General features: G+C 40.3%; 2 protein-coding genes and 1 long non-coding RNA gene across 3 annotated transcripts; 2 read left to right on the forward strand and 1 right to left on the reverse strand.

Annotated features, from left to right (window-relative positions):
- Positions 1-18: 18 nt before the first annotated feature.
- On the forward strand, positions 19-2,669 carry dnaaf6 (dynein axonemal assembly factor 6). Its single transcript, XM_018678186.2, has 6 exons — positions 19-306; positions 550-616; positions 744-849; positions 1,277-1,373; positions 1,739-1,824; positions 2,070-2,669. The coding sequence occupies exons 1-6, from the start codon at positions 208-210 to the stop codon at positions 2,191-2,193; spliced, it is 579 nt and encodes a 192-aa protein (XP_018533702.1). The 5' UTR covers positions 19-207; the 3' UTR covers positions 2,194-2,669.
- Positions 2,670-3,081: 412 nt separating this feature from the next.
- Positions 3,082-20,785, forward strand: pip4p1a (phosphatidylinositol-4,5-bisphosphate 4-phosphatase 1a). Its single transcript, XM_018678184.2, has 7 exons — positions 3,082-3,374; positions 4,402-4,595; positions 8,342-8,448; positions 10,690-10,795; positions 13,744-13,796; positions 14,770-14,860; positions 17,783-20,785. The coding sequence occupies exons 1-7, from the start codon at positions 3,257-3,259 to the stop codon at positions 17,924-17,926; spliced, it is 813 nt and encodes a 270-aa protein (XP_018533700.1). The 5' UTR covers positions 3,082-3,256; the 3' UTR covers positions 17,927-20,785.
- Positions 6,886-8,440, reverse strand: LOC108884338 (uncharacterized). The gene is made up of 2 exons (XR_001961033.2): positions 8,307-8,440; positions 6,886-7,677 (listed from the first exon to the last, which is right to left on the reverse strand). It is a non-coding gene; the product is annotated as an uncharacterized LOC108884338 (long non-coding RNA).
- Positions 20,786-24,523: the final 3,738 nt, after the last annotated feature.

The raw sequence follows: 24,523 nt of genomic DNA on the forward strand, positions 1-24,523 counted from the left end.
TTTTTTAGGTTTTCCCGTATTGTGTTTCGCCTGTGACATCACTGGTTCCCATGGCAGCCTGGTCGTCTCCAGGGAAACGGGAAGCGTCAACAGCAACGGTCCAAACGTTCAATTAGCAGTAGCTACATTTACATTATTAACTTTTGCGGTTTCGAGGTAGTAGTTGTATTTTTTCTGGGATAACAGCGTGAATTTGTGTTTTTCTGAATGGAGTGTCTTGGAGTATCATCCGTTCAGAACCTACAGGCTCTGTCCGCCTTGTTGTCAACTCAGCAGGATGATGATGAGGAGGAGGAGGACAGCAAAGTAAGATATGGTACACTCTGTGGTGAAGGAATCTCAAGTGGAATAGAAGCAAAAAGTAACATAACATTTAAATATTCAAGTACAAGTAAAGTAAAACACTGGACATATTAAGATTTATTATGTACACATGTCAAGAAGAAGACAGACTGCAAGCTGAATGACTGGATGCCACTATTGTGTATTTGAGTTGAGACCTAAACACTCTCACTTTTAGTGTACAATAACATCAGTTAATCTCAACAGAATGTGACGGCCTGTGCACGTCTGGGTCCTGGACACATTGGTCCCGCTCGTAAAAAAGATAAAGAAGGTAATGCTTTGTATTTCTTGGCAGATAACTCCTGAAAAATCACTAACAAATAAATCATTACAGTAACACAGAGGTAATGTACAAACTGAATGTGAATGTGTGTGTGTGTGTGCTTGTGTTTATTTAGTGTCAACTGCCTATGTGAAGAAGAACAGCAAAGATATCTGGAGTGAGGAAGAGGTGGCTGAAGGCTCCCAGTATGACGATCTGACAGACCCGCGGCCACAGCCTGAGTAAGACTACAGAAACAAGTGTGCAAAGAAACACACACACTGAGGGGTTTACTAATGTATAAAGAGATCAGACAATGGGAAGTAAGATTGTGTCCACCTCAGTACTTTTTTCATCTGTTGTCTTATTGGGATTGCACCTTCTACTGAGGCCAGAAAAGTCCTCATCCTCACTTTTTGAGTATATTTAATATAAATACTTGCCATTATTACTATTGTGCTATTAAATAATTATAGTAGTACAAAGGAAGGGGAGAGACTATCTATAGAAAGTATTTATTACAACTAACATTTTCCACAGTCCACTGACCTCAGTTGACACCCTCCTATCCCTGCTTGTTCCTGTTTTTTGTTGTTCCCTTCTGCCTCTGTCTAATGTGACATGACTTTATGAGATAGATATTATACTGATTGTGTGTTTGGTGTTCAGGTATGAAATAATTCTGAAGCAGAGCGTGGGCACAGAGGATCTGTTCTTGGGCTTGAGCGGGAAGGACCCGTCCTCCATGTGCTGTGAAGCCATGCTGGTACTTTAACCAAATGTCCTCCTTAGGGTTTTTGCATGCTACAAAATGAACAAAGATGTGACCAGGAATGATAATATTATTTCAAATATGGTCAGGATTCGAGTTAGAGCCTCTGAGCCTCAACTATGGCTAATACATGTTCTGACAATATTTGTTAACAGTATAAAAATGTTAAGGGACACAAATCCAACTTAAGCAGCACAACTGAGAGAGTAAACGTTTAGAAAGTCAGATACTTTGAATAATCTTACAGGGTCAGGATCTATTGTTTGGATAGCATAATACCAGTGGAAATGTCATATTCTCTCAACATAAAATGTACACAGTGTAAAATATTAAAGATGCTGACTTTTTCCTACTCTAAGGTGAAAATCAAACTTCCAGACACTAAAGCAACAGATGTGGTCCTGGATGTGAAAGAGAAGTTCCTTGATCTACGGACGCCGAAATAGTAAGAGATGCTTTGAAAATGTTCTCTTTAATTTTTAATCCCCTCAAGACAGAGCAGCGGCAGTTCACACCAAAAGCTCCCATTTTCCAGACGCGTCCTTTTAATCAGAGGTTCGCATCACGATCTGAGCTTTGATTGCTGTGTCGCACGGCTCTTAACATCTTCCCCCTCTCTAGATACTGCAGACACGCTCTCTCCCTTGTGCTCCCTCCATCTCTCTAACCTGTCTTATCTCCTCTCTCCAGCAAACTGGGTCTCCATCTCCCACACCCCATCCACAGCCAGGAGGGCAAGGCTCAGTTCTTCAGTGAGAGAGAGGAACTGGAGGTGACTCTGTTACTGAAACGCTCCATGGATTTTATCAGATAAGGAAGAATGACAACACACTACAAGTATTCAGAGGAAAACAAAGAAGATGTGACACAACAGAGATCATACATACTGCCTTCTTTATGGGTTAAGAAAAAAGGAATAGAGATACGATCAGTCTAAAGTCTGTTTATTTCCTGAAATTCACATTATGCAAATGTTGAGTTCATGCTGTTATTGCATATTTCACCACTGATTCTGTGAGTATTAAGATATGATTCTATTATAAATATTTGTCTTATTATGTGACTGCCTTATTACCTGATAGCTACAGATGTACAGACTCCATCTCTTCCTCTTCCCAACGCAGTTATGTACAGTATTCCTCAGTAATACATGGCTCCAATTTTGGCCCCAATAAATCAGGGCTTTGAACCATATAAGCACAATATCAACTCATTGATGAATAGTTTATACACAGGACTCCTTTTGTGATCAAGTAATAAAATAGGACTGTATTGTCACATTAAATCAAACTTTATCTGCATAGCACCTTTAATCTTGAACATTTACCATCATGCCATAATTACTGTTTTCATTTTTTTCTATTTTTAAATCTTGTGTAAATAAAAAGTAACAAGTTGAAGAAAGGCTCATTTTTAGTGGAGCTGTGTTAAACTTCAAATTAAACTTAATTTAATTAAACTTAAAATTCCAAAGTCAGCAAAGTATGTAATTTGCCCAGGCCTGCCCAAACTTCTGCTTTTAGCTGCAAGTAAAGCACTTGAGTAAATATTTTCTTTCCACCTCTGGCTAAAGATAGAATAAGTAGCCTAACACTGCCTCATAGTAACACCACGGTTCTATTGGTAAATAATTCAAACATAATTACCATGTACTTAGCATTAGAATTGATTAGGGCGTATCTCTGGAGCATCCCTGGGTGTGCAGTGAGTGCCACACCCCCGAGCACCGTTACCGCAGCAGCGGCGGCGGCGGCGGTGGTGTGATCATGTGACGCCTGCATTTCCGACACAACAATACAACAACAGCGTATCGGTCTGCGTTCACGCTCCCACTCTCTCTCACTCTCCCCCCCGCCCCCTTACGCCTTTCTCTCGGTATGGCGGACGGCGAGAGGTCCCCGTTACTATCAGATCTGGGAGATGGTGCTCTTGGCAGCGGTAACGGCGGGGTGTCTCCCGGTGCAGCGCCTTACGGTGTGCCCAACAAACCACAGAGTGAGTATCCATGGTGCTCTCTCCTCCGCCCGACTCCAGCCTCTGTTAGCCCTAGCTGACATTAGCCTCCACTGACTGGGCATTCTGGTTAGGCTGCTAACTCAGCTGTGACAGCGGCAAAGAATCGGCCTGTTGTGACTGTGTATGTGCACGATATGATGTTAGCTTCCAGGGTATTTTTTAATGAGCATCCCCTGAGGTTAAAATATGCTGTTTTGCAATAGTAGTGTAGCAGAGGCTGAGGGGAATCAGCGTTGTGCTAACTAGCTAGCTGACCTAGCAACCGCTTTATTAGCTTGACAGCTAGCTCCACTTGACACCGGCAAAGCTTCAGGTTTGCAGCTCATTAACGTTATCACCATTCTGTATTTTGTTTTCGTTTCCTGACACAGGTTGGTGTGTGTATTTCAGCAACTTAGTTGAATCCACTGTACCCACAAGCTAGGCAGATGCACCGCTTAGCTAGCTAGCATCTGAGAAGCACCTGATCTGATTGACATAGGAGAAAGCCATTACAGAGGCTGCTGATGGATGCTGCAAGGCACAGCTGCGACCAATGGCAGCTTACATAGGGAGGGACTGTGCCTGAAGACATTAATGGAAAAGGCATGAGATAAGGCTCCTAATTATGTTTTGCTCCCACAACCTGCACTGATCACTGCCGTTCATGCTGCTTGCCAGACATGCCTTGTGCAGAGCAGATAGTACCGGGTGTTGCATCAGATTTCCAGATAGAAGTCTGTCCCATTTAGTTACACTCACTTTCTCTGCTTTTCTCTCTTGGAGTTTTATTTGAAGAAACTAACCCTGCTCAGCATTCCTGGAGTGTTTATCTTCTAAAGCTCCTTTCAGTTGAACTCAGCAAAATCTTATTAACTTGTTAATCATCATGCAAGAGGTTACTTGTTATGGGAATTGAGGGAGCTCTTGTGACTGGGTTTCCTCAACAATCCTTCATTTGTCACTGCTCCTACTACTATTGTATTCATCATTCTTTCCCTTCTTTCCCCTCCCTCATCCTGCTCAGGCTTCCCTCCGTTCCCCAGCCCAACTCAGCCCTCGGTGCTCCTAGGGGAGGATCCTCCACCCTACTCCCCGCTCACCTCCCCGGAGAGTGGCAGCGCCCCTGTTATCAGCTGCAGGGTGTGTCAGAGCCTGATCTCTGTGGAGGGCAAGATCCACCAACACGTGGTGAAGTGTGGGGTCTGCAATGAAGCTACGGTAGGTTTCTAGAGGAATCTACACACCCAGATACTGTATGCAATACACACACGGAAAAATACTTGACCAGTATCTTCTGTTAAAGGGTTGTTTCACACAAATGACTAAGTAACATTTTATCACAGACCTTTTGTTTTATTTGCCCAGGTATCAAGTTACACATCTCTGAGATTTCTACCTCCACTGTGACAAATTATATAATATAAGGCACTCAAAGCAATGGAAAATTACATTTACAAAATTTGACAGAGTCTTTCCAGAATCAGTATCTTCATTAATTTAGATAATCCACAGAGCTCACAGAGAGGTCACTAATGGTCCCTATAATCCCTATGAAAATATTCTTTGGCAGAAAATTGTTCCAATTAAACAAGTTGTTACCAGTTGTTGAAAATCAACTACAAACAGAAAACTCTTTCTCCATTAGATCCAAGGACGGGTTCACTTCTAACTGTTGGAATTTGATTTATTGAAAACTTGCGTTGTCTTATTTTATCTGATTGCAGTGTAGACAAATCACTGGAGACATGTATATGGTATGAATAATTAACATTTTTATAAACTCAGAGTTGTTCATCCTGTGATTTATTTATTTGATTTTTTTTCTTGGTCTTTGTAAAGTCTTTTCAGGGTCATCCACTAGACAAAACATAGAATACAAGCACATGTAAGTGCTTGATTTATTTATGCCAGGGGTCAGAGTGAATTGGATTCTGATTTATCTATGCCATAAATTTTAATAACAGTTTAGTTGAGTTTAGAATGACAAATGAGTTCTCTTTTTGCAAACATGTTCATGTGACACTGTGAAAAAATGTGTTCCAGCATAATTTGGATTGAAGGGTTTATGGAAAAATTCGAAGAGGTGGCGACATTCCTACTGTTAGAAAGGTCAACAAGTTTTATGCACAACAAAATCTGAATGTTGGGACATACTCACTCAAACAATACTAAGGACAATAGACAGAACCTCACAGTCAATTTGACAACGGTCACACAGGTATCAGAAGTAATTTGACAGTGATAAACTGATAAAGTTTTCCATGCACTGTCTCTGAAAGACTGTACTGCAACTGCTCAGGTGTGGCAAGAAAACAAACAAACAGATGCTCAGCTGCACTTTTACTGTCATAATTTTTGAAAACTCCCATTTCAAGGTAAATTTAATTTGACCACAGAAAAAGTTGTTGATGATCATGACAATTTGACAGTTGTAGAGATGATAACACAGCATGTAATTTCAACGACCATCACAGACTGATTCACAGGCTGCAGGGGCTCTGTGTGTGTGCATCACTAGCTATGCAAACCAGTGTGCAGATGGAAGAAGAAATATGAAATGTGTCCAGATGTACCAATAGGCAATATCAGCAGTTGACAGATGGAATCAACATATGTAGATGTACAGAAATATGTCCAGGGTGTGCAGATATAAATTGTCAGCCACAACCTTATAAAAGATACAGATGAGGTTGCATCTACCTGGATATTAGTTCAACTGTGCAAACATACATCATAACATTACAGATGGAAGTTGCATCATATGTTAAAACACAAGTATTGGCTCAGTATGTACCTATAATATCTGTGGGACAGCATGGTGGGACAGTGATGCTAATTAGGCCCTGTCTTTGTGTCAGACTTCTTTGTTAATTAGGTTGATAAATGAGAGACATTTTGTGATAACAGTTTTGTCTAGCCCAGCTTTAATTTGACAGTAGAAGTGAGATGACAGTTCCTACAAGTAACTGCAGGTAAATAGTTTTAATAGCTGTTTCACTGCCACAGGTTTGTGTTTCAAAAACTGTTTTCATTGCAGTTAACAGTTATAATCATGAGGTGGAGCCAGTCGCTCTGTAGCAGCCACAGAGGACAAGCTGTAAGCAGTGATTTATAAAACTGGCTAGATATGAAACACCGGTCAGTATAAGGCAGGGCGGTTCAAACTGCAACCCCCAAAATGGCCATGCAGTTGAATCAACACCTTTCTGAAACAGAACTGAATGTTATAACTTTGATGTGGTTAGGAGTTATTGTAGGACTGTTGTTTAACAGTCTGTTGTTGAAAAGTATTATTATTGTTGAGATTGCTGTAAGCCCTCATGACAATAATTGTAATGGACAGAAGTGACTGGAATTGCATAATACACCATATAATGATTACTCGTATTATTAGTTTTCACTCCCACCATTATCTCCCTCCTTACAGGGCAGATATAAACTTCACTCCCACGGCAGTTGTAAGTGAAACTGATAATGGAGCAGAAAACACGCAGCTTTCAGTCTGATCTGGTTAGTAAGAGTTTAATGATGCAGTGAAGAGAACCATCAGCAGGACAGACAGCAGACAGTCTGAGAGCTGGATGTTATCTGGAGCCCAGACGAAGGTGTGTGTATCATATAGTGGTAAAACACAGACTAAAATTTCCATTCTGTCAGTGAGCTCAAACAGTTTTATTTGACCTAGTGAGATGAGGCCGCCCCAACGATCAGAAAATACATATACATTACATTTTAGAATTGGAAAACAAGCCGTAATTCATCATTTGAATTTTGAATACAATTTATACAACAACAACAATCTTTAAAGGGGCTATATGTAAGAATTTTAGTTTAAAACATTCAAAAAAACTAACAAAACTTATCAACAGAAGGTGAGGAAATAACAGTTTTAATCTTAAAAGATGTCTACGTATTGTGTTGCAGAGACATCCACTGAAGTCAACATGCTAATCAGCTACTCACGGCGATAGTGAGTGATTATAGTGTCCAGTCTGCCCTCAGTCCAACATGAGGGGATGAAGAAGTAGTAACTGCAAGTAGACCACAAACCTGTGTTGCAGCCATCCTCTCTCAGCGACATCCCTCCACTTTTTCCTCCAGCTCAGGAATTTCTTAGATACACCCCCATCACGTCGTCACTGATCTCTCTCTCTTCTGCAGCCCCAAATCGATCCCATTCAAAACTCTGCACGGTCTGGTGGCAACAGAAGGGTATACTGCTTCTTCTCCGGATAATCCTTAAATTGGCACTAGTGAGCCCAGTCCTGGAACACACAGGCAGCACGCTCTCATGCGCACCCTGAATGACAAGTACACAGAGTGGGCCAGATAAAACTTTATGGATTTTTTGACAGTCCAACAGGATTTATCCCAGTATGCCCAATGGCCTGTCTGACTGTGGCACAGGGGTAGGGGAGGGTGGAGGAGGGACCAAAGAGGGCATTTCCTTGTTTTGTATGATAGGGATGGACATCCCAACTTTCTGGTAACATGCTGCTCCCTTCCTTGTTTGGAGTATGAATTCAACAGTTGGTCAGTTGTTAAATATATACAAGTCTCCGGGACAGTTCCTTATAACATTTATTAAACCTCTGTCTGTATTTCCACCTTTTTCCTCACCACAAACATCTTTGTGATCACACAGAGTAAATCCTTGTTGTGTGTTTTAGTTAAAATGGCAGCTCGTCTATTAACATTACACAAGAGCTGTAAAGTTTTGTCTTTTTTGCCATTTGTAGAGCAACAAGCAGCACCTTGGTATTATCCTATTATGCCATCCCTTGGCTTCTTACCCACAGCTACAGCACAGCCTCTTCCAGTATCTCTCAGAATACCTCCCGCATGTAGCATTGGTTAATTCTCGTCCGTCAAAAATAATTGGGTTGTTATCTACTCCTATTCTAATTCGTTGTTCTACTGTCTTCTTACCTCATCCTACTGTGTGTCTCTGACTCCCTCTGCAGCCCATTAAGAATGCCCCAGCAGGGAAGAAGTACGTTCGCTGCCCCTGCAACTGTCTGCTCATCTGCAAAGTCACTTCCCAGAGGATCGCCTGTCCCCGGCCATACTGGTGAGGAATTCTTCTTGTATGTGTGTGTGTTTGTGTGCACACCACTATTAGACTGCAAGAACACTGTGTATCTGTGTGAGAGAGAAGTGAAGCAGAGGAAACAAGGTGCAGTGGGAGCAGCAGTTCCTCAATTAAGGCTGTGCTCCCAGCACAGCTTACATGCAGTGCTCAGCGAGCCGGATGAAGAAATAACAGCCTCATTAGAACAGCCACATCATGGGTTTCACTTCTGCATGTTGTTAATATTAAGAGAAGTGTGTCTGCATGGATAACATACTGTACTCTATGTGTTGTATTTGCTGGCCATATTTTATTCAGGGATGGGGATTATGTAAATATTTAATTTACAATCTAGACCTTGCAGCCAGAAATCACAAAATTCATTCAGCACGGAGTGAAAATGTCCCCACCAGATACTAAACTCGTGACAGTCTGGTGTTACCGATTACACCAGACATTCTGCAAGAAAAGACATGCGTCAGCTCAGTGTGTGTGTGTGTAGATTAGTGTTACCTTCAGATGCTGCCTCCTTCATCAGGCAAAGTTTGCAGATTGCCTCATTAATTTGATAAATTTTCTCATGGAATTGGGTTTAAATTTCAAATATTGCCATGTAGGTGCTGTTGCTTTTCACTCTGACACCAAATCCTCCACCGTTGTCTTGTCTCCTCATGTCAGACACTTTCTGTTTATAATTGTAGCATCCAACTAAGCGTTGGTGTTTCCACTGATAAGCAAATGAACCAAATGGATTTTATCTCTGTTAAAAAAAAAAGGAGCCAAATGGTAAGTTATGTAATCGGTGTGTGCCTGAACACTGTGTAACACCAGTAACACCTACAACGGCAGCAACCTATTTGATAATGTACAAAATTCCTGCAGAGTAGCCACCAGATAAATGCACACTTAGCAAATTCATTCACACTTTAATATCTGAGGGCAGAGTCAGTGCAGAAGCCTCTTTAGAACAAAAAGTGAACTGGAAAAGTTCCATGATTCGCACTAAATATCACCTGTGTGGCAGTTTTTATTTTTCAGGCCATAAAGAAAAAATCACAGGGCTGCTGACAGTTCAAATACAGTCTGGGAAAGAAACGTTTCTGTTGTCTTCTGTCAGGAAATTTGCTAAACAAAAAGCCATAGAACACTTTTTTACAGGTCAAAAGAGATGCCAGCGTGTTGGGATTTTTATCGTCGAAAACACAAGACTGGTGTCACCGAAAACGTACAGATTTGGCAGTGCATCTGAACATCATGCTACTGCAGCCTAGTGTAATTGCTCAGGAAGATAAGATTCCTTGTTTATGCCCGAGGCATAAAATGTGCGAGAGCAACATTTTTAGCCATCCATTTTCTTTCTTTCTTAATTTTCTGCTACTGTGTAAATATGTGTAATTTTAAACTGTACATCACAAAATCTCTTGTCATAAATATCTGAAACCCATAATTCATCTGTCAGCTTTGGTGCAGATCACAAGGTAAGGCTCAAGGCTAATTAGGGTTTGAATGTTAATCACAGGCAAAAAATAATTTTATGAAATGTCCTGATGCCTGTAACAAAAAATATTACATCATTTACCCTTTAACCAGTCATTCACTTTGACATCAATGCACATTTTCCGCCTTGTAAACAAAGAAGGAGTCTTGTTCTTGAAAATCCTTTCTGTTTGAAATGACTGTATCTGAACTGTAAGGTTTGTATCTGTGATGTCCTTTAAAATTGGAAGTGGTACAGAAATTTCTGGGCATTAAAACGAGACTTTTACTTTCAGAGCTGAGCGGCGTGTTTCTGATATAACTGTCCACATTCCTGGTTTTATTTTTTACTACAGCTGACCACAGGTTTCCCATTTTGTTAAAGTGATGCCAACAGGTTGTAAATATTCCTCATATGCCACGTTTCCTGCATTAAAATGAGTTTACCTTTAGTGTCATTGTTTTGCATTCAAACCAGACATGCTGACTAAACACATCTCAGTGCTGCTGTCTGATCAGTGATTCTGAGACACTTAGTTGTCTGAGGATCTTGGTTGGAGAAAAGCGGCGTCAGTGGTAATCAGAGGGTTTGGCTGCTGATGGATCCCAAAAAGTGAATCTGTCATCACTCAGCCTTTTCCACAGCAGCAGAATGAGACGACTGCTCACAACATCAGGCACTGAATGTTAGCCTAAACACTGAATTATATCTTGAGTCATTTGTGGAGTGGATGCTGACTTTGTGTTGTTTTTGTCTCTTCACAGTAAGAGGATAATTAATCTGGGTCCGGTTCATCCTGGTCCAGCCAGTCCTGACCCCCAGCCAGCCGGGGCTCGCGTCTCCTGTGGACACTGCAGCAACACCTTCCTGGTACCTCTCTCTCTCTCTCTCTCTCTCTCTCTCTCAGCTTATCACATCACAGAGGAATAGTTTGACATTTGGGGAAACAGTAGTTCGAGTGATATCGATCTTCACGTTTAACTCTTTAACTATTTTTCCCCAAAATGTTGAACTATTCCTTTAAGACTAAACAAATATCCCCTAAAGGTGAAAATGTCAGATTTGGGTTGGAAACAAAAAAAGACCTCCAAGTACGTCATGTAACAAAACAACCTGATCTCAAAGGTCATTCACATCTCTAAGGCAGTACCCGACTCGTGTTTGTCTGTTCAGTATGAAGGTTTGACCATTTAGATATATAATTTTTCATATATCTGGCAATCACAAAATCTTTGGCATTAGTTTCAGTGATGATTTCAGTGTTTTTACTGTAAACATTAGATTTCCACACAGTCAGAAAAAGTGAAGTTGGCGTCCTGGTCCCACTGCACCACAGAGTGTCTCTCCTGCCGGGCTGCTGACAGCTCCGTCAGAGCTCAGAGCATTGCAGCAGTCAACAGAAATGTCAACAGAAATGAGTCACACTGCCCTGCGTCATGTTGCCCGGTGCCGCTCTGCCCTTCGTTCCCATCACCGCCTCTACTTCCATCACAGTTAGTTTTGCTGTTTTCTCATTTTAAGTCAAGACTCGGTTGTAAAGTTTACAGCCTGCCACACTGTTGCTCCTGCATCAGCGAGGCATTTTGTGAGTTCGACTCGATGGAGGTATTGACTCATCGACTTTTAGAGGGCAGCCCTACGCGTCTCATAGTCTTTATTCAGAAAATTGAGCTGGCCAAGGTATCTTCACATGATAGAGCTTCACACTTAAGTCACATGATGATACCTGAGCCAGCTCAAGCTCCAAAACCTTGTAAGTTATTATTAATATTTTTTTCAAAATCTAATGAATTTTCAGATTACCTACTGTGCTCGTTCAGTAAGTGTCACTGGATTATTTTCATAGGTTTTTAAGACATATTGCTAAAATCCAGAAGAACTACACATATTGTCTGAGCATAGTTTAAAAAACAAATATCACCCTCCAGCATCTGTAGTATCGGTTTGATTTAAAAAGACATTAATTGATTACCCTTATCAACCTCCATGGCAATCAGTAGAAACTGTTCATTAAGTCTCTGGCACAGGTCCACACCTCTCCTGTCTCTTTGAATGACATAAACCTGAAAAAGACACAACCAATAAAATCACATTCTCTACAGAGAACCAGGCTCCAATAAAAATGTTTTTGAAGAGGTGATGTATTACCATGCAAACTAGCAGGATAATAAAACTGCTTTGGCATTTACTATTGTGGCTTTTATCATCTGTAGCTGAAATATCTAGTGACAGGTTCAGTAAGCCTGCAAGGTTTTTGTTGTGAAATGTATTGTTGCACAGCCAGAAAAGTGAATTATTGAAAAGCCAAAACATTCTTGCACTAGGCCAAATAAATGTTGAGTTATTGGTGTAGATCAATAACCCTATCAGCTCTCTGCTGATATATTCTGGCCACTCTGTGCTAAAGGGGAAGTAAAATCTTAACTTACTGCTCTTTAACAATGTGTGGGACAGGTAAAGATGGTGTGGATATATGGTGAAAGGAAGGAAGGTGGCGCAGGCAGAGAAAGAGAAGAACAGAGCTGTAAAAGGGGTGAGATGGATGGTACAGGGTGCTTAGCATTCAGCTGGACCTTCCCCACCTGTTTAAAGACAGGGTGGCTGAATGAAAATACAAATCTGTGCCCTGGGTGGTGTCACCGTGATCCCTCTTGTCGCAGATCTAGTGATAATGTTCTCTGTGCTTCCCATACAGAGTGTTTCTATCAGAATAAGAAGAATGTACAGCATGCGCAGTGTATTCAGCTCTGCAGAGTTTACAAATGTATCACGCCCCAACGTTAGGGAGGGAATAAATGTGTCTACGCCCTGAGAGAAGCCTATTTTTCTTTCTCATTTTTTTGTGTGGCATGCAGCATCTGTTGTCGAGACCTGGGATGGTTGTATTAAATTTCTTAAAATGTGTTATCAATCCATGCAGCTGCAGGTGTATCTGAATAATGCCATCTGTAAAGGGATTTATCTTAAAGTTGTATATTGCCTGCACATGTCGTGTACGTTCAGTCGAAGCACTAGTCCCATCAGTGGAGATTTGCATTGGACTTGCATACAGTGCTGAGATGAGTTATTATTTCACTGACTGCTCAGAGAATATATCAACAATCTGACGATTGATTGACCATTTAACTCATTTATCCCAAGCAGAAAAGCCAAATATTTGCTGGTTTCAGCTTCTCAAATGTGAAGATTGTTGCTTTTCTCTCTTTTATATAATTGCAAATTGAATATCTTTGTACTTTGGATCATTGGCCAGAAAGAAACAAGCAACTGGAAGACATCACCTTGCGTTCAGGGAAAGCATGATAGGCATTTATTACTTTTTCTGACACTTTAGAGTCTCTATCTATAATTAATTTATACCCCTAGAGTTTGTTGTTTTACTGCATTGTGCAGATTTCTCTGCATCCAGACAGTTCAATAGCAGACAGCCCTTATCATAGAGTGCAGTGCCCTTCACACCCCCTCCATAACTCACTCCAACTCCTCCAGTCAGGTCACTGATATAAAAACTGGCTGGCCCGGACAAATACATTCAAAAAATCATTCATTCCATCTGCCATTAAAACACATATAAACAAGCAGTGAAGGACTTTGCACTGTAACTCCTTCTTTTTCCTGCACAGCCATTATCTATTTTTCCAGATTTATTAAACTTAAATCTAACTTGTTTTTATTGTGAGCAATGTCAAACACACACTCTGCCTTTTGATAGACAATAATGTTTCTCTGATTGCATAAGAAGCACAAACACAGATGTTAAACACATCTCTTGGTTTTCGTCAAAGCTGAAGCTCGAGTCTTTCTCCTTGTGATTTCAGTGGACAGAGTTCACAGACCGGACGCTGGCCAGGTGCCCACACTGCAGGAAAGTGTAAGTAGCTATAAGCGATCCATCCATTACCCCAACTCGTTCTCACTGTACTTTTACATTTTAGAGTCACGTCTTAACACATTTAGCTGAAGCTTTTGTACAGAGAAACCTAACACAGAGTAAGCAGGCGGTGGCATCAGGGTCTTTGTTTTTCTGTGAATTGAACCTGTGGCATCCTGTTGATGTGACTCTGTCTCTAACCTCAACTGCTGCAACACGTTTTTGTGTTTACATGTGTCTCATAACATCATGAGGTTTCTGATCTCAGGGATTTGCTGCATGTATGTTTCATACCTCAGGATTTTCTTCAAACTTGGCTACTTGCCACATTCCTATATGACTAGCTCCATTAGCTTCTTAACACAGTGAGCAAAGTTTGTAGGACTTTAGGGACAGGAATTAGCAAGAATAACCAGATATGATGTAGAATCAGTTCTTGAGGAGCTGGTGTTTTTTTTTTTCAATTATTTCAAGTATGGCATATCATTAATATTACAGTTTGTATTACTGCGATGCAGGTGTGCCCTAGCTGTCTTGATGAACAGATTTAGTCATGAGATTTCACTTTGTCACGTCCAAAATAGTACCCCAAAACCCAGACTGACCCTGGACAGGTGCTGTTTGAAGGTGAATTTCTGCAGGTGTATCATAATCATGTTCTACATGTTATTTTAGCTCTGCACCTCCTGGAGGAGTTTACCGGCTTTAGCTGCAGTAAAAACACAACAATTATACGCTCCCAAAATATACAAACCAAATTTAATTATCCTGGAGTAATTAATTGAATTTATTTTAAACCCCATTCTTATTATTTAACAGGACTTTTACACAGAAGACATTTTGACATGTCACGGTGACTGTCACACAGTCATACAATAGAAGGGATGCCTGTGCTGTCAAAATCAACATTGCATTTGATTTCATTTCCTAATAAAGTTAATTTCCATGTTTCTCTTTTTTGTCTCACCTGAAGCTCCTCCATTGGTCAGAGGTATCCCCGGAGGCGGAGCTTGTGGTGCTTTCTACTCTGCTTGCTATTTAGCATTTCCACTGCCGGGCTGATGGTGAGTAGGACGCCACCAGACACCACACTGACATCCAGGAGACTGAGATCTGAGTTTTAAAAAGCTGCACACAGCTGACAACAGGTGGAACCACAGGAAACACTGTTAAACTGCTGTCTTATTTATCCTCTTTACTTTAGAATGTGAAAACCTTACAGTTGCAGATAAAACAAAGGTAGCAGGGAGAAGAAATGCGATTACAGTCCTGGAGGATGTGCACCTTGCAGCAGCTTTCCAGACACTGTGTGACAGGCCTCCATTTGTCAGTGTGATATAGCACAAACAACCTAGTTTAACTGTAAGCAGTGTTCAGGGTGCAACACCAGCTGAATAACAGAACAGTTCCGACCTTCAGTTTTTCTGTGTTTGTTCTTTTACGCCCACTTTGATGTGTGTACAACTTGTCAAGGCTCACAGTGCTTTGTATAGTTTCTGTTATAGCTGTTGTTCTTATTTAAATGATTAGAATAAGAGTGCAGCAGTAGAATATTCTCAGAACTCTGCAGTAAATCAAAGTTTTATGGACAATTAGGAGTAAATGAGGAGTACAGAAGTCTAAAAATAAACATGGACACAAGGAGAGAAAAACTGGATAGCTGATACATTCTGCTTCACGAACAGCAGAGGGTGCAAGATGAGCACCAAACAGCCTAAAATAGTAAAGACACTCTGAACACAAGAGGCATACGTGCCTGCCAGCATGGAGATCAGTGAGCAGTGTGCAGACAGTGAATATGCTGTGCTGATAGCATTGCATAATGGTGGTGTGGTGGCAAAAAATGTCACAACATGACGTTAAAAGGTGGTTTTAATTATAAGAATGGTCCCAGAGCAGCAAGAAACCAAGTAGACAAGTAACAGATGAAACTTCATTTCCAGACTAATGGATACGAAAGCTGATTTTTAAATGAAGGCAATTAAGAAATGAAGGAAGAACAATACAATCACAATTTACAAAATCAATTAATTCAGACTGTTGGAGAGGATGTGATGAAATCACACACATTTTCTCTTACTGCCCAGCACTTGAAACACATTTTCCATTATGGAAATATGTTAAATTAAACAAGAGCTTGAACCAAAATGTTTTATTTTGGGCACATTTCCATCAGAGCTCATGTTAGAAAAGACAAATACCTTTACAGGATACTTAGAATTGCAGCCATGAAACAAATAACAAGGAGCTGGTTAAAAACCTGCTCCATCTTCATTTAAAAATTCAAAATAGTCCAAAAGACTCAGAAATCAAGAGACAGAATTCGCAACACGATGAAGTAAATGGATTGAATACGAGACCAGCATCTAAATGACCAAATTATTTGGAGGTCTTAACCTTTCTAGAGGAGGCAGAAACACAAAGAGAAAATAAATAAGACCCAGCCTTCGAGAAGAAACAGTACAAGGTCAAACTGACAGAGGAACTGATAAGTTTAATATGGATTGTAGTTCAATGTGTTTTCTCGTGTAATATGTGTTCCTCGTTGTTTTTTGTATGCGTGCATGTGTGCAGGCCTACGTGTATCTGTGGTGTGTGTGTGTGTGTGAGCATGCAAACTGCAGAATGTTTATACAATTACTCCACTCACTTTATATTGTAAATAAATGCCAACCACATAGAAACTCGCCAGTAACACACATAAAACCACATCAGCCTCTAGTCCTGGACTTAATCACACAATCTAGATTCTAGCATTAATCATCTGAGCCAGGTGTGAATCAAAACACTACAACAATATGTCGGAGCATTACATTCATTCATTTTTTTGACTTTTTATATCTGTATTAGCTTTGCTCCAGTGCTGTGTGACTTTGAAACCTTTCATATTCATATTTCCATATTCTCAGAAAATCCCTATGGGTTCTCTCAAAGTCATTTTTGCCATCTTCATTAAATAATTTTCTTCTGAGCAGCTGCACACTTAATACTTGATGGGAAAGCCATTTTCTCTCTTACCCCTCAGTCACTCTTAAGAATGAGCTCTTCCGTGAAAAATTGTGCATTTTTAACAGTAAAATTCTTTGTCAGTGCATCAGTCTGGAGCAGGTGGATTAATCAGTCACTGTGATACATACACTCAACCAAATGTTTTATCGTCCTGATGTTGTCGATGAAGTGAATTTGTGTTTAATTTAGAGCTGTAATTATTAGTTGATCAAAAAAACCCTCCATGTTTGACTGTGTCACCCTGTGTTTCCCTGTCTTATAATGAGTTGTATATATGTGGGCTTTAGAGAGGTGGTTGGACAAAAACATTTTATTATCATGGCCTTGGGCTCTAGGAAACAGTGATGGACTGTGATTGGAAAAAATAATCGACAGATTAATCCACAAGTAAAAATAATGGTTTGCTGCAGCCTGAGATTGAGCAGAAACCAATCAGTACCTGTGCTTGTTCATCATTAATGGGCCTGATAATGAACGCATAAAATATTTTCAGGCATAATTCTAGCTTTAACTTGACCTGGTTCATAGAACGCTGCAGGAATGAGTCCAGAAACAAGTTTGCAGTTCAGCACTTCCAGTTCCCCCTGTCCTGAAGTCAGTGGGTTTTTTGAATGTGTACTTGCTTCAGTGCCTTAAATAAGCTCAACACAAGCTCGAGTCATTTTCACGTTTTAATCTTAAAATACATCAGAAAACACTCCACTTGTGTTTTTTAACTAGAAGGCAGTTGCTAACAAGTGGCAAATGAGACTACAGACGTTTGTAGAAGGTCAGAGCTAAACTAAATAACAAGTTGGGAAATCCCATTGGCTTTTTGTTGAGAACCCAGGGTGATGCTAACTTCTGGCTTGGCCTGCAAAAATACATCATCCCTGCAGCTCTCTGTTGTAGCCACCAAAACACGCTCAGGACGTGCCTGCAGTTCCCTGAAAAGGTTTTGCATTTCTGAGACTTTGTGTTGCCGTGTCCGTCTTCAGGCTGGAACGTGGGTGAAGGCTCAGACCTACCAGGGGATCTACGCCTCGTGGGCCGTGCTGCTGCTCCTGGTTCTCGTCACCCTGGCTCGGGCCTTCTACTGGGCCTGCATGAGGGTCAGCCAGCCCCTGCAGAGCTTCACATAGAGCGCCCCCCTCCCCTCCCAAACTCATCGGCACCATGTTCTCAACCCGCAAGGCAGGAGGAAAGATGGCTTAAGAAAAAAAAACACAAAAACACAAAAAAACAATATTTATTTAAATTCAAGGTTCTCCTCCTCCTCCTCCTCCTGTTCCCTCCCTTTTAGTCAAATGTGTTTCTAAAACTGGATGGCGGCGGCTGCGACTGCTATATATCTATCGGTAATTATGATGATGAAGCATATAGCCTAATGTACTGTTAATCTATTCTAATCTCGTGGCCAGTGTGGGGTTCATTTTAACATTTTTAACACTTTTCCTTCTTCTCTTTCCCCTGCGCTGTTTATAAATTTTGGCTTTAGTCTGTGGCACATCTGTTGCACAACGTCTAAGACGAGGGCTGAAAGTTAAGTCTTAGATGTGAATATTGCCCTTGTTTTTTTTTTTATTATTGTTTGTTTTCTGCAGGGACTGTCCCCTTTCAGTCCTAATTTGACATTAGGTTTAGTATTCCAGCATTTAACATTTTTTAAACAGAAAAACAAGTTATTTTGTGAAAGCGGCGATGAAGTCAGATGAAGCTAAAAAAAAAAAAAAAATTGTAAAAATCAATGCCAGTAGAAAATGACTGGAGTGACTGGAGGGACATCAGCCTCCTTTTGTGAATCAAAAGATCAAGTAGGTGTTGAAATGTGTCTGAAAAATTGAATTCAGCAGTATGTGAAGGTAGGCTATGATGTGTCTGAACTCAGTGTTTATGCTGAATTATCCCCTGGGACTGACTTTGATCCAAAGCAGCTTGAAAGCCTTAAAAGGAGGTGTGATAGAAGGATTCAACACACACAACCAAACACACACACACAACCACATGAATACATACCGGTACACAACAAAAGGAGGAAGCTCTTTTAGAGTTGGAACAGCTCAGAAACCAGTTTGTCAAAGACGTCCCAGCCTCTCTCTTCAAAGACAGACCGGTAAACACATTTTCTCCATACTCACACGTATGTCCTTACTTCAGTAAAGGAAAAAGTGACTTGCATGCCACTTTGCATGAAGGTTGGATTATTTGCTCTGGTCCTATAAGAGTGTAACCGAATCTACAGCTTCTCTTTGATCCTAACTGCAGCCAACAGGTTTACTCTTTTCCAACTTCAGTTTGTTTTTATTTTTTTACTGTTATTACAACACTCTGTCACATATCTCCAGTTAACATATCATAAGCAGCAAAATGTGGCATAGCTCATCAACTCATTTCCAAGAGACAGGTTTATTTTATTACTATTCTTCCAAATGGTTTCACCCGAGGTCATTTTAGTCTGCTCGACTCTGAGAAACCGACCAGAACATGAAACGAAACACGCGGAGCTATTGGCTTTAAGACGTCGATATCTGCCTCCTGTGAGTATAAGGAGTGCTTTAGATTTGTTGGTTGTACGTTTTCATCCTTACAAACTGCAAAACATTTGTCCTGGGAGGAAGCGAAGAGCAGACTTTACAGGTCAGACTGTGTGTTTTGCTAGCAGCGTGTGAGAATGATAAACCTTAAGCTTCCAAATACAGCACTTCAGGCTTTCATAGCTTCTCATAATAATCCTAAAAATTTTTAGGATGTGCAGCTAAAAGCGCCGAAGCTCAAATCAGACACTGTAATTGCCATGAAAAGACCATATTGCTCAACTCCGTCAGCACTTTGATTGCGTTTTGGGACCATTCATGGTGGAAAATAATGTCCTTTATTGTCAGTGAAGACGGAGGCTGGTTCTGAGCTTTCTAATTTGTTGGTTGCAGATGGAGTTTTCTCCTGAGGGCCAGTTGAATATTTGTCAAAGAGGAAAGCTCCACCCAAGTTACTCAAAGCTTGATATCAGTCAGAATAGGTCAGTAACATGAACACAAACACACACCACACGTTACATTCTCACTCCGTGTAAGTCCCATAACGACTTGTCTGTGGTTCTGAATGTGGTGACATTTCTTTTGTTATGAATTATGTATTTTTTTGTTTTGTTTCGATTGTAAATATATTTGTTGTTTATGTACAATGGCAGTGACAAAGTGAATTACATTGCACTCCGAGCTTAACACTACTGCTGTGATCGCTGCGGACGTTTTGTTATTTTTAAAGAAGGTTATTTTTGCAGCTCTTCACCTGTTACATATATTTAATGATTTGATGAACTACTAACCTAATAAGCCTCTGGACGCCCGGTCGTGTCCAAATCTTAACTACAAACACATCAGCATACTCACACCAACACTACATGATGACCGAATCACATTCCCAAGCGACGACATTTCCATCTCTCTCTCACACACACACACACCCAGCACCTTATACAGTAGTGAGAAACACTGCATTACACCAAGTAAGATGAGATGAAGTAAACCTGCTAGACTGAACTGAGGTCGCAGACAGTTCAAATGGAAGTGTCATGTTATTTATTATGCACGCTGCAAAGAAGGGCCTCTTTAACAGTCAAGTCATTTATTTTTAAGCCCTAAAATTTTATTTATCGTGGAAAAAGTCTGCTATGGAGTGAGATTATTTCTTTCTTTTTTTTCAAGACTGGTCCAAGGGCATTTTTTGTTATTTCTTATTTGAAGTCAGTACAATAATCTGCCAGTTTCAAGTTATGTTCAGTGCATTAATTTTTTAAGACTGCATTGGCAGCGAGATTATAGGACAGAATTTAAGATGACATGACTTGTTTCAGAAAACCCCTTTTTTGCAGTGGAGTGATCATGTTTTATCCATGACTGCAAAAGAAGTCAATCATGTTAATGCCAATAATCAAGAACCTGGCTGATGCTCTTTTCAGAGTTTGTTTACACACAAATAAAGACATGATGATGTACAAAACAGCCGACGTGAGGTCCTTTTTATTTACCAACACACATGATGTAATAACAACAGAAATCCCAGTGCATTCTATTTATCTTCTATTTTACTGATTTCTTGCAGATTTTAAAGATAGCATATGAAAAATGTTTGGAAGCAAACATGCCTGACAAAAATCTCTAAAGTCTATCATAACTGTTGAATCATAAATATTTTAAATATTCTCACTGTGCAGACCACCACTTCTCTTTTCATATTCTGCTTTTGTCCAGCACCTGTAACCAAACTGAGGTTGGACGTGTGCCTCACGTGGATAAGTGAATAAAAATGGTAAATGTGGGAATATATTCTTTTTAATCAAACCATAATTTCTGTTTTTTCAAAGTAGTTGAGTTTCCCTCCAACTACCTGGGGTATGTACCCCCGTCTGTGATGGCTCTCAGATATATCCTTGATTTTAAAACAGAAACTACACCTGTCTGCAGAGAATTTTTGGAGATGTGTTGGTAACTGAAACCTATAATTAAAGCTGTCATCCACTCTCCTAATTGGGATAATTACTAGTCATTAAAATGGGAGAAATCAAACCATTCCTGTTTTTTCTGAACCTGAAGGACTCCAGTTATAGAACCACTAATTTAAAGCTTTGTGCTGTTCTTTCAAAAGAAGCCAAATTGGGGTTTTATCTTCATGTTGTTGTTTATTTTTAAGGAGCAGCTCTCCCTTATTTTATTTTTTCTAATTCCCACAAAATGCTGGAGAGAAGCTCATCTTTTTCTCACACGCCTTGGCCCCTGTCGGCCTCTTGAGTTTCATGCGGATATATTTTTTGCCTGGACACAAAGAGATGGAGGGATTAAGGACACTGAGAAACCTTTCAGGAACCACAGCTCCCTGGAGAGCAGCACGAACCAGGCAGGCTGAGAGACCAGAGTGAAAGAGGGAAAGAAAAAAACAAAAAGGTAGTGAGGAAGACAATTGGTTCCATAACCTCCTGGTTTTAAGTGAGAGGGCATTAGCCTGCTTTCATTGTGTAGCACAACACACACACACACACACACATACAGCCTCTTTCTCACATGGACACACAATCCTTCTCAAAGTGGTTCAAGTCCATTTTATTGACTTAATTTTTCATTCATGATATTTTACAGCTTTACCTCCGCGGGGAGCGTCGCTGTCTCTGTTCTCCATCTTTGTTCTTTCTTTGCCATCTTGATAGTTTTCTCCTGTGAGACTCTTCAGTGACAGTTCAGCTGATGCAGGGCTCATGAGACGGTACAAAGCAGGAAAGAGAGAGGAAAATCTCATTTGGTTTAAATCTTTGTCTTCTTATTTGTGCCTTTCTTGGATCATGACAGTCTCAGCTTTATTCATTCTGTACCGCCAAGTACAGTACAGTACGTACTGTACTGTCATATAAGATTTTTTATTATTGCAGACAATGCTTTGTGCAAATCACTTCACAGCTGAGAATCCTTTTGCTCATTGCCATTCGACTAATCCAGTCATTAAGAAACATGCTCTTTTTGATGAGAATTATTTTTCAAACAGCATGACTGGAGCCACTGAAAATGCAGCAGTACAATAAATCCAGTATGTGAATGGTAATGGTTTGCTTTACAGAAATTTGACAAAGCAGCTTTTATTTTGGATGTTATGAGTGATTTTGAGGCCAAATTTCAGTTACTGAGAGAAAATACAGCCTAATAAAATAAACAATACGTTGAATTAAAGCTCGGTAATAAGGTTGGAATTAAATCATAATACTAACAACATTTCTTAGATGTGTTTTGTCCTTATTATTTCTACCACTTTGTAATTATTACCTACTTATCCAGGTTTTTTATTACCCCTGGCAGCAAGGTTATGTTTTCACCTGTGTCTGCTTGTTGGTTTGTTTATTTGTCAGCAGGATTATGCAAAACCTACTGAGTCAGTTTGTACTTGGTGGAGGGAAGGGGGAAGAGCCGGAGAAGAACCCGTTCCATGTTGGTGCATTTCTGGTTAAAGGGGCTGATCCAGGAGCATTTTTCAACATTTTCGTCAGTTCCTCAGGAAATGATGTGGACCTTGATGTAAAAAGTCAGACATATTTATGGTGCTGAGATCTACGAGTTTGTACAACAGACAGATATGTGAGGGATTGTTTGGCCTTGGCTGAGGTATGCGCTCGACTGAGTGCCATTCTACATTTTTCCCCTTTCTCTGTACATCCAAACATCTCCTCAAACTTCTCACATACAACTATCAACAAACAGTAAAAAAACAAACATCTGTTTCCTTTCTTCCTGATTTATACATCACACTATGACAAATCTAGGCCAAACTCGCAATGATCAAATCAATGTTCAGTGTGATGAAGTGTGATCCACAGAGTAAATTAACAACTAAGCTTCACAGTTTTTAATTAAGATTTGCTGTGAATCCGATCTCAGTGAAATAATAACACAAAATCATCGTATCGTGACTTTACGAGGTGTTTGTTTCTCAGATGGTGGAGCAGGTTTTCCATCAGTTGTGGCCATATGTTACAGTGTCCTTCAGCAAGACGCTGAACCCCAAGTCACTCCTGATTGGCCAGTTTGAACAACTGTGTCTGCTTAATGATTGAATTGTAATGAAATGTAATCATGGTACGATTCCAACTCATGTCAGTAGACTATACTATTGAATTATCTCAGATCTCCAGGGTAATATGATTGTAATTAGTTACATTTAGGTGCAGGATTTTACTGTAATGAGTCAGAAATACATACATCAGCCATTTTACACGACTGCAGCTCAAAGAAAGCTGAGGTAGAATATAAGAGATCATGGTCGACATATCAGACCTGAAGCTTAAATGCTTTTTTGATAATAATGTAAATCTTGAATTACATTCCTCAAAAATAACACAACATACACCCTAAATTACAAAACATTATGTCAATAGTAGCATCAGCACGGTTGGTATCATCATGTTTCTCTTAAAGTGACCCACGTCAGTAACATCTGAAGCAGCCGCTACAAACTCGTCTTATTTCTCCAAACGTTGTCAAAACTTACAAAACTTTATTTTAAGTTCTAGTCCAGATCCCAGCATTTCCATAGATACCAAATCTCCCCGGCTGCAATTACAAGAAATTTGTATAAAATGATGCTCAAGACATCTGAACTAATTTCCATTTTTTCCATAAACAGTCTTGCCTGTTCAGAAAATATTCAGTAGTGTCTGGCAGAGTGGAATAAGATGATTTTAACCTTAAGGGGAAACAAAGGGGAGGGAGCCTGTAGACTGTACTAAGGGGTATTTTTCTACCGGTTATTCCTTTATCTCACCTGCACAACCTGTCATTTTCCTGTCTCCTCTCCTTCTGTTTTATTTATTACGTGTAGCTGAGTTCAAGCAAATCACACTAAGCGGTTTTAAGCTTTTCCACAGCCGCACTCTCTTCCCGAACGTCTCTCTCACGGAGCCCCTCTTGCACACTGACAGTGAATATTGCAGCAGCAGAAAAGGCAGCGCTTTGCTAAAGCCTTGATCCCTCTTACTTCTAACAGGATTTGACCCTTAAGACCTGGAGCATGACCCTCATCTGCTGCAATTCCATCATCCTGTTTAACATACACTCTCACTATTGTCCTCCTGTCTTACACACACACAGTTTCACACACATACACGCGCATTTAGAGGCCCAAAAACACACACACACACAGGCACATTACAGGGCCCTGAAACCACCGTCCTCCCCCACATACACACACACATACACATATAT

Source organism: Lates calcarifer, linkage group LG4, assembly GCF_001640805.2.
Source record: "Lates calcarifer isolate ASB-BC8 linkage group LG4, TLL_Latcal_v3, whole genome shotgun sequence".
Classification (NCBI taxonomy): Eukaryota; Metazoa; Chordata; class Actinopteri; family Centropomidae; genus Lates; species Lates calcarifer.